The sequence below is a fragment of the Bipolaris sorokiniana genome (genome assembly GCF_000338995.1).
Source record: "Bipolaris sorokiniana ND90Pr unplaced genomic scaffold COCSAscaffold_13, whole genome shotgun sequence".
NCBI lineage: Eukaryota > Fungi > Ascomycota > Dothideomycetes > Pleosporales > Pleosporaceae > Bipolaris > Bipolaris sorokiniana.
Genome location: NW_006911907.1, coordinates 1,031,412 through 1,044,597, shown reverse-complemented (window position 1 = coordinate 1,044,597; position 13,186 = coordinate 1,031,412). Strand labels below are relative to the sequence as shown.

General features: G+C 48.9%; 5 protein-coding genes across 5 annotated transcripts; 2 read left to right on the top strand and 3 right to left on the bottom strand.

Moving 5' to 3' along the window:
• Positions 1-18: 18 nt before the first annotated feature.
• COCSADRAFT_345266 (uncharacterized protein) lies at positions 19-954 on the bottom strand (the record flags this gene model as incomplete). Its single annotated transcript, XM_007705267.1, has 1 exon — positions 19-954. One exon carries the CDS (start codon positions 952-954, stop codon positions 19-21), a length of 936 nt encoding a protein of 311 aa, XP_007703457.1.
• A 3,557-nt stretch (positions 955-4,511) lies between these two features.
• COCSADRAFT_184020 (uncharacterized protein) lies at positions 4,512-6,325 on the top strand. Its single transcript, XM_007705266.1, has 5 exons — positions 4,512-4,784; positions 4,848-5,220; positions 5,327-5,371; positions 5,472-5,485; positions 5,543-6,325. The coding sequence occupies exons 1-5, from the start codon at positions 4,719-4,721 to the stop codon at positions 6,014-6,016; spliced, it is 972 nt and encodes a 323-aa protein (XP_007703456.1). The 5' UTR covers positions 4,512-4,718; the 3' UTR covers positions 6,017-6,325.
• A 227-nt stretch (positions 6,326-6,552) lies between these two features.
• Positions 6,553-8,120, bottom strand: COCSADRAFT_98048 (uncharacterized protein; the record flags this gene model as incomplete). The annotated part of the gene is made up of 3 exons (XM_007705265.1): positions 6,553-7,358; positions 7,421-7,703; positions 7,830-8,120. 3 exons carry the CDS (start codon positions 8,118-8,120, stop codon positions 6,553-6,555), a joined length of 1,380 nt encoding a protein of 459 aa, XP_007703455.1.
• Positions 8,121-8,399: 279 nt separating this feature from the next.
• COCSADRAFT_239539 (uncharacterized protein) lies at positions 8,400-10,110 on the top strand. Its single transcript, XM_007705264.1, has 2 exons — positions 8,400-8,466; positions 8,530-10,110. Exon 2 carries the CDS (start codon positions 8,870-8,872, stop codon positions 10,058-10,060), a length of 1,191 nt encoding a protein of 396 aa, XP_007703454.1. The 5' UTR covers positions 8,400-8,466; positions 8,530-8,869; the 3' UTR covers positions 10,061-10,110.
• A 243-nt stretch (positions 10,111-10,353) lies between these two features.
• On the bottom strand, positions 10,354-13,159 carry COCSADRAFT_97167 (uncharacterized protein; the record flags this gene model as incomplete). The annotated part of the gene is made up of 3 exons (XM_007705263.1): positions 10,354-10,483; positions 10,544-12,773; positions 12,883-13,159. The coding sequence occupies 3 exons, from the start codon at positions 13,157-13,159 to the stop codon at positions 10,354-10,356; spliced, it is 2,637 nt and encodes an 878-aa protein (XP_007703453.1).
• Positions 13,160-13,186: the final 27 nt, after the last annotated feature.

Here is a 13,186-nt window from a genome sequence, read left to right as displayed (position 1 = left end):
ATTTCATACAGAACATTCTCATTTCGATCCCATCTTCAGCCATTTAGGCTTCTCAGTGTCTTCGCTAAAATAATCATACCAATAACTATATCTGTTATCCCCTTTTCCTTCCAACACGATTTTAGCACCATTCTGAACAAGCAGATTCTCAACTGTGTGGTGGCGTCCAGCATGAGCCGCAGTAAGTGCGTCCCCATAGACTCCACCCCGCGCATTAATTTCGGCACCTTTTTCAAGCAGCATCTCCACAATCTCTTCGTGGCCTATCATTGAAGCCGCTAAGATTGCCCTGCCGTACCTTCCATTCCGCGCATTAGGTTCGGCGCCTTTGTTGAGCAGCAGCTCCACTGTTCTATTGTGTCCAGCGCTTGACGCAATATACAATGAATCTTGGTCGTCACCATCTTTTTTCCTCGGCGTGTTTGATCTTTCTTCTTTCTGTTCTGGAAGCATCGCCTCTAACACTAGTGATAATCCCAATTGTGCTGCAAGATGTAATCCTGTGCTCTCCTTTGGATGTGCCTGACTGTGGTGCGACCTATATCTATTCCTATCGGTTAGCAAAGCCTGTATAGCGCTTGAAACCAACTCATTGTCTGAAAGAAACGAACAAGCTAGCTCACTCACTTCGCCTTCAGCCATTGCAGCACGCTCGCTCCAGTGCTTAGTGGCATAGTCCAGGAACTTGTTCTCTTGGAGCCTCTCCTCAAATTCTTCATCTGATGAGCAGCTACCCGTTTTAAACACATCAAACGATAGGTAGGTGAGGCATGTCGAGACAATATGGAACTGAGCGTTTGGTTTCCATTTGTCTCCAATGCGCTCGAAGTACTCTTGGGTAGTATAGTGGACCAGTCGTATGATGTTACTTTCTTCGTCGATTGTGAACAACCCAGCGCAGAGAAATCGAAGACGATTGATGGTAGGAAGGTATTCTTCGTCCAGTTTTGCCATATCTAGCCTGACTACAACGGCATGTTAGAGTTCTGAAGTGAAAAGTAGCTTTTTGGCATAAACAATCCATGCCAAAATTTGTTTCGCCAGATCTCGAGACTCTCTTCCCTAATTTTCGATTCTCTCCATTGCCAGATCGTAGATTGTTTCTAATCCTTCTATTCCCTTTGCAAGATTCCTCAAGGCCTCCTTAATATTTCCTTTTGTTGGCAGGGTTATAAGTGAGTTTATGCGTAGCTCTGCTAGTAGAAACCTGATTCCCTATGTTATTATTTTCAGACCATCATATTTGGGTCGGTTGGATGACTTAAATTCCATCAATTGTGTCAACTACCTCTCTTTTGATCATGTCGCTAGTGGCATCATTTAAGATATCTGACTGTCGAAGTTTCATTTTTTTATCTAGATATACCTCTACGTCTTCATCTCTCGCACGAATCTCTAGTGGTGCAGCCTTGTCAAACATCTTCGCAATGTCACTGTTTATCCAAGAAGTTGCAAATATGTTGGCCTGGAGGCTGGAAATCGTTGATAGAAACCTCGTCCAGCAGCCGTTGGATGCCTTGTATTCGTCAAGTGCATCGACGACAATGAATACTCTAGAGTAGTTGGCTACAACAGAATGAAGAATTTTTGATATTTCTTCGAGTGACGGCCGTGTTCGTTTGGTTTTGTGGCGAGAATATAGATCTTTGATGCTCTCCAATGAGGAGGGCTGGCTCTCAGCAAGCTGTTTCAGCAGACTTATCAGCAAATCCTCAACATTCTATTCATCTTGCCGCTGGAAGTTACAATAGATGTATGCAACACCGAAACTTAGATCTTTAGAAAACCGTGTGGTAAGGTCGTGGATAATAATAGAAGTAAGGATTGTCTTTCCCGCTCCAGAAATACTAGAATAGAATAACGTCTGCTTCTCGGTCCTGAGCCAATCCTGGTATTTAACGGAGCCTAAAATCTATTGCTTAGTCCCTAGTTCTCGCCTTTTAATAACATTACTTTGTCGAGGGCCGTAGTCGACCGGCGTAAGCTAATTACATAAGACCTTAAGGTCTTCTTTTCTGTCTAGCTTGGACCTCACTATTTAGATATCGGCCTTAGTTCTAGTGACAGTGTTAAGAACTACAATTTTATTAGAAGCTCGTTATAAAATACACACGGTCTTAAGAATAACTAACCGTCGCTTAATATATCCTTTATTAGACACTCTCCATCAACGTCGCTTAGCTGAATATGTTCTAGAAGTTCCTTCGCATATACCGCAGCTACCGCTGCGGTATATTTCTACTAATATTTATTCTTTTCTAAGTCGGCATAATCGCAAATACCCTAGATAACGATGCAGGGGAAGTTATTTATTAGTCCTATAGCTGTAATGGGTGGGCCGGACCCGGCCTAGCGCGCAGCTACTCACGCCGCCCATGTGACCAAAAGGTTTGCACAAGATAACAAGCTTGTCTTGTTATCTTGATAGCTGGATATATATACTCGATATTGGCGCGCGCACGTATCGCAGCGCCGCTCAAAGGGCGTAGCCCACTACACTAACTATAAGGCTAACTTTAATAAATGGGAAAGTGACAACTATCTAGGCAGCTACTGTGCCTGCTAAATTAGTACCGTACTTATCTTTCGGTAGGTAGGCTATTATAATATTATGCTCTTTGATAGACCCAAGAGTGTATAAATTCTGGTCGTTTGGTGGCTTGGAAAGAGTCGGGTGTATTTAGTCTAGCATAGCCTTCGCTGCGGTCTGCTCCTTAGATAGCGCGTAGACCTATCCTGTAGTGCAGTTATTATGAGTTCTAGGTTTGGTAGGCGTCTGCATGGCCACTGTGAGGGGATCGTACTGGGTCTTTGAGAGAATGAGTGCGGACTTGGATCCTAGTCGTTTGCTGTCGGTTTGCGTACAGGCTCGACAGCTACCGATTCAATCAGAGGAACATCGAGCGCACAGCGCCTCCAAAGGGTAAGGAGAGGTGTATGGGAATGCGGTTATTTCGGAGATCGAAGAGAGACTTGATCAACAAGATGAATGTCGAGGATTCAGCCTCAAGGCCTGGACGTTAAGGGTTGTTTGGCATCAGGCTGCTCAGCCGCAGCTCAGCCGCATCCACAATGGGCATCTCAAATCACGTTTAAGGTTCTGATTGGACATATAGAATTAATGGAAGAAATTCAAAGTCTAACGTTGGGTGCAACATGTGTTGTGTAACCTAGATCGATTAGGAACAAAGTAGAGGGTAATGCATCTTATGTACGGAGCCCATACTCAAAGTACAAGAACAATAGGTTCCAACCGCCGGCCCTTAGCGCTGTGTTTCTCGAAAGCCTTTTGTAGCAGGTTTTAGCCACACATAGGCGGGATCATCGGAGTACAGCATGTGCCTTGTAGTTGCCTATACCTACGTGCTCTCGTCGCCCTAACTATCGTATATGGTGCACATACTGTAACTTGCAAAGAAGTTTATAGAGCTGGTATATCTCCTACTGCATAGATAGAGCGACCCCTAAGTCGATTGAGTGACTGCTGGCCGAAGTCCGCTACTTAGACTCTTACTAGTTAAGCGCCACTAAATACTAAAATTACCTACTATGAGCAAGCGAGCGACATGGCTTCTGCAAATGCGGCTCTGTGTCGCTCCGTGCTGATTAGGATTCATTCACGTTACTGCTATCGCTATTGCTATCGTAGAACGGACAGTGCAAAGTTCGTGCGGTTGGAAGATCTAGATCCTGTTGAGGATAGAACCTGTGCAGTCTTATAAAAGTCTCGTAACCACCCCTACACTACCCTATAACACCGCGCACACGGGTGAACTTTGATTCAAGATAAGTTAAAAGGCTATAGATATCTCCTAAAGTCAAAGATGAAGCTCTTGTCGAGTATGTGCTGCGAGTGGGTATCAGCGGATTTCTTTATTTAGTTAAATACCTACGTTGGCTAGCGCGTGTTATTGTATACGAACACACCTCTATCTCCCAGGTTCCTGCTGCAAACACGACGATACAATTTCCTAGGCAAATTTAGCCTTATGTCTTGTGAAGGCACTGCTCTAAACTCAAAGCAAAAAGGGTTGAAGGCACCAGAATAGGACCAACATAATAACAGGATCCGCAACGAGACATGCCACCATTCTAATATAATCAATAAGAAACCATATAAATTGAATGTTCTACAAGAGTTTATGCATAAAAAATGTAAAATAGGTTCTTTACTAAGTAAGCTTAGCTCACTTGAGGTTCTTATAGGTAAAGATAGCCTACTGGTGGCATTGTGATACTAAAACAACTACTGGTGTAACTACATAACATGATCAAGCACGATTTCTCGCAACCCCTTGACTTTATTCTATCATCAGCATTTTTAACGATATTCAGCTGTGTCGTATCCGACGTCATTCATCTATCAAAGGCTATTGTTGTTGTTCCAACACGTCAATCGCCCAATGCAGCCTAGCTCAGCCCTATCGGCGTCGGGGCTATACCATACCGAGTGCATGACATCATAATTCTAAGATTATGTCGCAATGCCCTTTCCTTACTTCTGCGCATGCGTCCGTACTAAGAGAGCGCAGATCATGGCCAGATAGGCTTGTTGGCATGTGGTGTGGAAGCTGCCGGCAGCGTCATCAGTATATCTTGCCCTCTTTCCCTTCTCTCTATCCACTACCACTTGGTACCCCTCTCGACCTGCACACCTAAGCTTTTGCTACCTGATCCTTTCAACTATTGTTCATAATTTACGACTACACACACTCAACATGACTGGCGCAAACTCTGGTCCCGGCCTTGGTGATGCCATCCGCAAGGGTGTGCACATGGTTCATGTAAGTCTTTGCATATCTTGAGCTGGGCAGGAATGCCGTGGACCGATAACTGACAGGTTCCAGGGCACTGGCGAAGCCATCCGTGGCAATGCAATGTCCATGGTCGACGAAGCAAGCGGTGACAAGGCGAGCGCAGTCAAGAACCAAGAGATTGCCAACAAGGGAGTCGACGAATGGGACAGTGGCTACCGCGGTCATGTCACAAGTGCTGGTGTTGCTCCTACCAATACCACTTCTACATCTACAAACTACGGCCCACACGACTCCAACATTGGCAACAAGCTGGACCCAAGATTTGATTCAGACACAGACCACAGGGGAACAGCAACCGGCTCTGCCAATGCTGGTCCCCACTCGACCAACGTGGGCAACAAGCTTGACCCGCGCTTCGACTCTGATCAAGATCACCGAGCTGATCCTACTTCTACAATTGGTGGTACGGGATACGATACACGCAGATAGATACGGCCTTATAATCTAATATTGTTATACCCTTCACATTATATCCCGCCTATGTTCGATATTTGTGCTAAATGTCTTAGCTGATTTATACACTTTTCTTCCTATCCAGAAAACTGACGGCACTGGTAAGTCCCAGTGTGTGCACCAAGTTACACAGTCCCTGTTGCGAACCATTTCGATTCTTTCCATATGATTCCGATAAATTAGTAAACTAATCATATACAGATGACAAAGAAATCGTCTGGAACACCTCACATGGTCTCGGAGAAACCTAGCATGTATCTCATAAACACCAGCACGGTCCCAACTCACCACATGAGCACCGTGGCTCAATAGGTGCATTATCCGGACTCGAAGCAGCCAACAAACTAGACCCCGTTTTCCCTGTCGGACCTGACGCCGAATCAATGAAGTATATAGATCGCGTAAATATCCACCGTCTCCGTGGCTCGATAGGCGGTGCCTCAGGCCTCCAGGCTGCTCAGAAGCTTGATCCTCCCACTTTTGAGCCTGCGCATGCCCCTGATGAAGTGTTGGCTCGTGGACCAGGCCACAACCAACCTGATCCGTCGTACTACCATCTAAAGCCTATGTACAAGAGCAATGTCGCCAAGTCGCTCGATCGAGGTGTCGGTGTTGAACAACTTCAGCAGCCAGATAGCGCAACTACGGGGTCTAGAGCAAATCCCATTGAACGCATTGCTGGGTCTGATACGACCAAACGCGAGACAAGATCAACGTCGACTAGTCAAAAGAGCGAACCTCGCTAACAAACTTTGCTTAATCGGGAATGAGATAGCGGACCGACAACACTCTCTTAACAAGGATTTGGCGTTACTTCAAATCCCAAAAGAGGAATAGTCCAAGCTATAAGAACCGGCTTATTGTGTACTATAAATGAGACGTAGCTAGTATCAAGTTGAAAAATCAACGGCCTTTCTTTAGAATCTGCAACTATACGTGATTATTCCTGGCTCAACCTTGCTAGTAGGTCGCAATTAAGCCGGACCGGTATGTTGTTGAGAAAAACACTTAATTTTCTCTTAATTTCCGCAGATTCTCGGGCCGAGCAATCGCTCAATTGACTCGTGTTTTTTCTAGCATTCTGAGCACTGAAGAACAAGAGTGATCAAGGGCAGTATTAGTCGATAATATTATACCGAAAAAAATCTCTATCTTCTATACAACTATGTACGCCAGCTGTCTCCCCAGAAAAAACAGGGCGATCCATATGAATTGGAAGAGAGGAAAAGAAATGAAGAAGGAAGAATAAAGCGGGAATCCTGAGAGAAAGAGGGAAAAAACCTCAAGTCGGTCTCGCCTGCCCCGCAAAGCTTTCCCTTCTCCCCCAGTTCCTCGGCTGCCTCTTCAAAAACGCACCTACAGCACCGAGATATCCCTCGTGTCTGAGAAAATACGCTTGGCGCGTGTCTTTGGACCAGAAGCGAATGGCGTAGGACAAGGTATTCATAGTCTGGGAGTGGCCGCCGATGAAAGAGCCGCCAAAGTAGATACGTGGTAAGCCATGTTTTTCAGCGTGGAGATGAGCGATTTGGCCAATGTTGTTTGAGACGGCGTAGAGGAGCGAGCGTGCCATGTCTTCTGGACGGAAGGAACCGGGGGTGTGAGGGAGCTCTGCAGAGCCCTGGACGTGTTCTGCTTCCTCTCTGCGCTTGAGGTCACCGTTGCAGCCATCTTCTGCTTCGCGCTCGGCGGCGCGCTTCATCTTGTAGACTTTGCCGAAGGAAGAGGCAATGTGTGTGCTCTTGAGGCCGATCTTGTTGTATGCTTGGCCGTAGATGTCGCCGACGAGGAGGTCGACGCTGGAGTTGTCGCCGTTTTCGGCGAGTCGGAGCATGTCGTCGAAGCTACGGGCGCCTGTGAGTAGAGACAAAAGACCCCAGAGTGTTCCACCGCCTAGCGATGTTCCGCCTATACGCTCGAATTGTCGTGGTCCTGAGACTTTGATCATGGAGACGCCGGAGCCAATGTTTACGAGAAGGTAGGGGTAGATGTTTGGTGGGTCCGGAGGGTGTGGCACGAATTCCATGGGGCTGTCTTCGCTGTAGGTAAAGACTTCATCGGGTATCTCGTTGATGAAGAAATCGAGGCCTGGGTAGCGCCATCGTCAGCAGTGTTCTGTCGCAACATATAGACAGCGGCAATAATCATACCTATGATCAAGCACTCCATTTCGTCTTCTCGTATGACCTCTACATCTAGCGCCTGTGTAATTTTGTCATGGTACTTGAATGCGCCTCCTCCGGTGGCCATAATGCACAGGTCTTGTGACTTCGAATCATTGTGCTGTTTCTGGTCGTCCTTGAGCTTGCGCATAAATTCTATACATGCGTCGATGCGATCCGTCTCGAACTTGAAAAAGTTCAGCCGTCCGCCCGCCGCATCATCGCCTGGTTCGCGCGAAAAGTATACGAGTTTGGCAAGGGAGCCTCCAATCTACCAGGTCGCATTAGCATGTTGCTGCTTACGCTTTTGTAAAGGGGTCGGCGCGGGAAGAACGCGACAGCGCATGGTCGCGTACCGGGTGCAATAACAAGCAAAGAATCGCGCAGGAGCACTCACATCAACAGCTACATGGCTCACGACGGCCGTGTGGTTGGGCAGCCGAATGTCCTGTGGATCGTGTTCGTAGTCTTCGCTTTTCGGCGTACCCGGCTGCTCCTCGTCGACTATGAAAGCGCCCTGAACATTGATGCGCACGCTGCCTGGGTGCTGGATGGTGTCTTGGATATCGCTCTGGGCAGTAGTCCGCCTGGGACGTCCGAAGTCCGGGGTCGAGGTAATCTCTATGGCTTGCGCACGCGATGCCTTGGGGCCGGTTTCACCCGTCGTGGGGTCCAGTGCAGGCGACATGGCGACGGATGCTCTGGGTCTTGGCAGCGACTTTACTTTCTTCCAGCGACGACGGCGCACGCTCGGAATTCGTCGGCTGGCGATGAAGTCGTGATGGGGGGATGACTGTGCGAAGACAGATGTCGGCATTGAGGTCGCTGCAGATAGCGATAGGCGCTCCATTTGTCCGCTTCGCAACGGGGCTTTATTGCCTGGGCAAGACGTGATCTGAAGTTCTGCGCAGAATAGAGCCCAAGAGGTTCAACAAAATTCCGGCGCCTCAACTCAACTGCCAGAGCGAGCGGAGCGCCGGGCGGGGGTCATATATCCTCTCCATGATTCCCTCCGGTGAAACGGACCTTACTTAGTGAGTCGAATTTGCGCGCTCACATTGCCGAGTCGGAGGATTGCTAAGCTCGGTAACTTTCAGAAACAGAGATGAGTAACATCCGAGGGATCGGCTGGGGGGGGGTTGTGGAGGTAGTGCAACAACTACCATACTTTCACCTCCCGTCACCTGTGAGTGATGGGCTTTGGAGTGCAGTATTAAAGTCGATGGAAGTTGTTTGCTGAGGACGCCTAAAAAATCATGGGTGTGCATAGCCACGTGCCGCAAACACGCCTACTTACACCCAACTGTAACTTCGAATACGTCATCATCAGGTTTGCTTGTGCTATTGCAAAGCGTTCGCAATGAAAGATTCACCGTTCTTAGCGCCTGCGAGGCACAGTGTGCTCCTGCAGACAATCGTGTACCATTACAGGTGCCGATGACGTCGTGCACCCGTACCCCGAAACTCTCAAGCCTCATAATCTCGACCAACTTCCATCAAACGCAATTGTCAAGGCATCCACTCTCCGTCGTATCCAAAATCTACTCGTCGTCATCTCTAGTATTTTCCAGAGGTCTCAACACCATCACCAGCAAAATGTCGTGGATGGACTCTTGGTCTCGTCCGAGCAAACATGCCGTCACTCCACCGCCCCTATACCTCACCGTCGGCGACTCAGTCCCATATTGCCACAGTTGCGGTCGAGTCATCGGTGACCGACGTAAAACACAAAAGGCCGCAGAAGTAAAGTACTGTTCAGCAAGATGCCGCAATAGCAAACCCGGTCCAATTGACCGCAAAATCGAAGCCACTTTCGCAGCTCTGCTAAACGGCGCGAGCATAGAGTCATTGAAAGAAGATGCTGGGGCAGAGCCTGCAAGTGATGGCGTAAAGATGGATCGAAATGAAGAAGATCATGATTATGGAAAAGGCCGCAAAGGCGAAAAGAAGCACAAAAAGAAGCCCTCTAAGATGACAAAAGGCGATCACAGAGTCATCATCGAGTGTAGCACTGTAGAAGAAATCGTCTTTCAGCGCGAAAAAGACCCCGAGAAAGTGTACGGGCGCCGTAAAAATCGCAAAGCGCGCTTTGTAGTCGAGAAACCAGAGGACTGGCGAAGCGTAGATATGGTCGATCATCCGACACCAGGAACTGCTTCCAGTGGCACAGAAGCTTCAACACAACCTCCGCCGCCAGATCTTACCAGTGACGAAGATACCATCTCAGACTCTGAGGACGAAGCCGATGGTGGAGTCGTGTTGGAGCCTTCCTCGCCACCAGGAACCACCTCACATGCTCTCTCCGACACGATAGAATATGGCTACGGATCCGGCAAGATCCGGCCTCCACAAGCTCAAAACGACGTCAATGGCTCCGTCGGTGGCGAAAAAGGCTGGGCCGAGCGCATTGAGGAGACAGACGAGATGAAACTGAAGCGCCGCGAAGGCCAGCGAAAAGCAGACGAACGGGAAATGGTGCGCAAAGCAGCGAGACGCGGATGTGCCTTTGGCTTCACGGTTCCCGACGAGCCCGAGAAGAGAAAGTGCGAGGCCGTCATGAAAGGCGCTGTTGTCGAAGCGAGCTTTGCAAAGGGCGAATGGGGTGTCAGATGGCGAGAACTGATATAAAAATCAACTAAGAGCATTACATGGAACACTTGGATTTTTTGCTTGTAGTGGGGAAAAAAAAGAGTTGGCTCGGGAAGGGAGCCAACAAAACGTGCGATTTCATACGCCAAACGAGCCGTGGGTATCAAGAGTATCGGCAACTATTGAAGAAAGAAAGATTAAAAAAGCGTTTACGACCCTCCCACCCTCTCTTTCCCTTAGTGCCCCTGTGCGAAGCAAATTCCTTATACACATAAAAGGGGGGTGAAGCGCAAGAAACGCGACAAGCTTATCATTAAAACGTATACTCACACTCATGCATCTTCCTGGTGCACCCACTCACCATCATCACGCATTAGCCATCCGCTCTCTACCAGGGCTGCGCCGTATTTCTCTTTTGGATGCACAATGTGCTCGAAGCCTGGTCTGAGTCCAGTACCAGATCTACCACTTGTTAGCATGTTCATCCCATCAACAAAGGTCCATGTTAGATATACAACTTACTTGATCATGTTGAGCGCCATGTTCCTGACCTTGTCCTTGAGATTGACTTGTGTCCGGCCTTCCAGGAAGTTGCCGTTGCTCTTGTCGTATGTGAGAATCATCGAGTACTTGCCTGGATACATGCGCATGTATTCACACAGGGCGTCTTCCTCCTCGTTGGACCATCCTTTGCGGGGCTTGCGCTCGTTTCGATACCTGCGAGACTGGAGCCGCTGGTTCTCCTGAGCAAGTTGACGTTGAGCCTGGTAGTTTGAGGATGGGATTTCTTCAGTCATCTCCGGAGCCTCAGTCTCAGAGACGGACTCTGCTTGATCTGGTGGTTGTTGGGATAATCGGGTTGGGCGTGATGGAGGTTGATGACTTGGTGGAGGAGCGGAGGATGGAGGGTCAATACGAACTCTTTTGGTCATTGGAGCGTTGCGCCGGCGTTCTGGAACGCGGAGACCACGGTCTTCGCTTTCGAACGCATCGTCAGAGTCGGAGTCGTCCATTGGTCGTGAGCGTTTACGTGATGATGATTCTGGAGGCGGCTTTGCTTTGTTTGTGTTGGAAGGTCCTGGCGTAGGCTGTGTCTCGTCGAAGCCATCCCCAAACTCGACACGCTGCGCAGTAACCTGCCGGTCGAATATTGATACTGGGCGGTTCTCCTTCTGAGGTTTCCCCACAGCTTTCAAGCGTTTGAGTAAAGCTGCTGAACTTTGTGGTGGATTAGACGCGACAGGTTCTTCAGATTGATCTTCCCTTTCCTCAGTAACCTCCCCCGGTTGTGCCTGATCCTGTGGGTCCTCTTCTGTTTGCTGCTGTGGTTTGTCGTTTTCTAATACTGGCTGAATACCATCTTGTTGCGGGGGTTCTACCAGAGGCTCTTCTTCTCCTTCCTTTCCTTCTGCTTCCGCTACTTGTTGAACCGGCTCTTTGCTCTGTTCTTGTCGAGAAGGATTAACTTCAAAATCTACTCCAGAGTCACGTTCCCTGGCCTTGAGCATATCAATCGCACGAAAGTCTACAGCAGCGTTGGGATCAAACTTGCGACTGCTGCGTCGCCTCTCTCGTCCAAATGAGGTCCGCTTCCTCTGCGGCGATTCTTGTGGGATTGTCGGGCCATTCGCTTGCTCAATCACAGGCTGTGGCTCCTCATGGAGCTTCTTAATGTCGCGCGCAATTGCCACTGCTCCACCAAGATCTTCAATCGCATCAAGCAGCTCCTTGCGTCGCAGACGCACCCACGCTAACAAGCGAAGAATCGTTGCTTCCCAAGGAAATTTCTCTCTCAGCCGTTCCAATTCGACAAGCTCGCCACGCTGCAATGAATCCTCGTCCGTTAGGAAGAAGTGCCGGATCTCGTTCAAACGCGCTGCAACTTGATCTTGAAGTTCTTGGGGTAGTGGAGCCTCGTCGCCTCCCAATGCTGCAGTGTTCCAACCACGAATTGAAGAGCCGTCCACAGCTTGTGATGACTCTGAGCGGAAGAAGATCTCGCTCACTGTTTCGTCAGGATCGAAGTCGAGGCTGTCGGTCAATTTTTGAAGCACCAATATCGCTAGTTGGGTCCGCAGCTCCAGTGCAAGCAGAAATGTCTCTCTAAAAAGTCTGCTTTCGCCTTTACCAGACGGCTGTGCATTAGGGTCTAGTGAGCGCATGAATTGTGCAGGGAAAGTGTTGTCCAGCTGTCGTAGCACATCCCACATAGTCTTGTCATCTCGGTCAGAATAAATCATTTGTTTCGCAAAAATGAGCAAGTTCGTCAGATATAATATCAGATCAAGGCCGGCATCCGATGCGGCAGTCTGCTCGTCAGTGCCGAAGAGAGCGCGATGAAGCGCGCGGACATGGATGTAGCTGTGTTCTTCGCTCTTGAAGTGCTTCAGATGCACATTCAGTTCTATCTCATAGTCAAGGTACTCCTCAGAATAGGCAGAGCCCGGCTTCTGCATCTCTTTTATATTTCGTAAATCGTCCGGCATGGTCGCACCGCTGGGCGCAATGTGTTCCAAGAATTCGTCCGCGGAATCGCAAAGCTTGCGCAAGTGTTTTACAATGAACCTGGACTCTAAGAATTCGGCCTCGACCATGCTGAAAGAAGAAATCGCAGTGGTTCCGGACATTTCGGATATGGCACCGGGGGAACGGAATGGCATAGGGATTTCTGGAGTTGCGTGTTCAGGCGTGCCTGGGGGTTCAATCTCGTCGAGCGCTAGCTGGGCATCCATTTCTTCTACGACAGTGAGGTCTAAGGCACGTTCATCATCAGCCATGGGCGAGTCTAGTGACTGGTAATCAATTCACGACTGCGTAGGGTTGCGCAGATGATGTAGCGGGGTTGCAAAGTGGCTACTGACCTTCCAACGCCTCTTTCAGGGCTTCGCGCCTTGTCTGACGCGCTTGGATTTCCTCGCTCTCATTCTCGTCGGTTACGGAAGTGACGCTTGCCTGGCGTGCGGATCGACGGGTGGGTTTCTCAACAGGAACAAAGTCTGTGATTTCGCGACTTGCACTGCGCAAGCTTCTTGCGCGTGATGTGCGCGCTATTTGTGTCGCGGTAGTCTTGGAGAGTGGTAGTTGTGGAGCAGGCGTTTCGCGTTGGCCTGCGGACCGCACACCTCTACTGTCAGCCATTGGGATTCGAAAGGGCACGTTGTATCG

Excerpts from the sequence above, each read along its gene's own strand:
- COCSADRAFT_184020 (XM_007705266.1), top strand. The coding sequence starts at position 4,719 with ATGACTGGCGCAAACTCTGGTCCCGGCCTTGGTGATGCCATCCGCAAG. Across the intron at positions 4,785-4,847 it reads AGGGTGTGCACATGGTTCAT|GGCACTGGCGAAGCCATCCG; the intron begins GTAAGTCTTTGC and ends GACAGGTTCCAG. Across the intron at positions 5,221-5,326 it reads TCCTACTTCTACAATTGGTG|CTGATTTATACACTTTTCTT; the intron begins GTACGGGATACG and ends TAAATGTCTTAG.
- COCSADRAFT_239539 (XM_007705264.1), top strand. The coding sequence starts at position 8,870 with ATGACGTCGTGCACCCGTACCCCGAAACTCTCAAGCCTCATAATCTCG.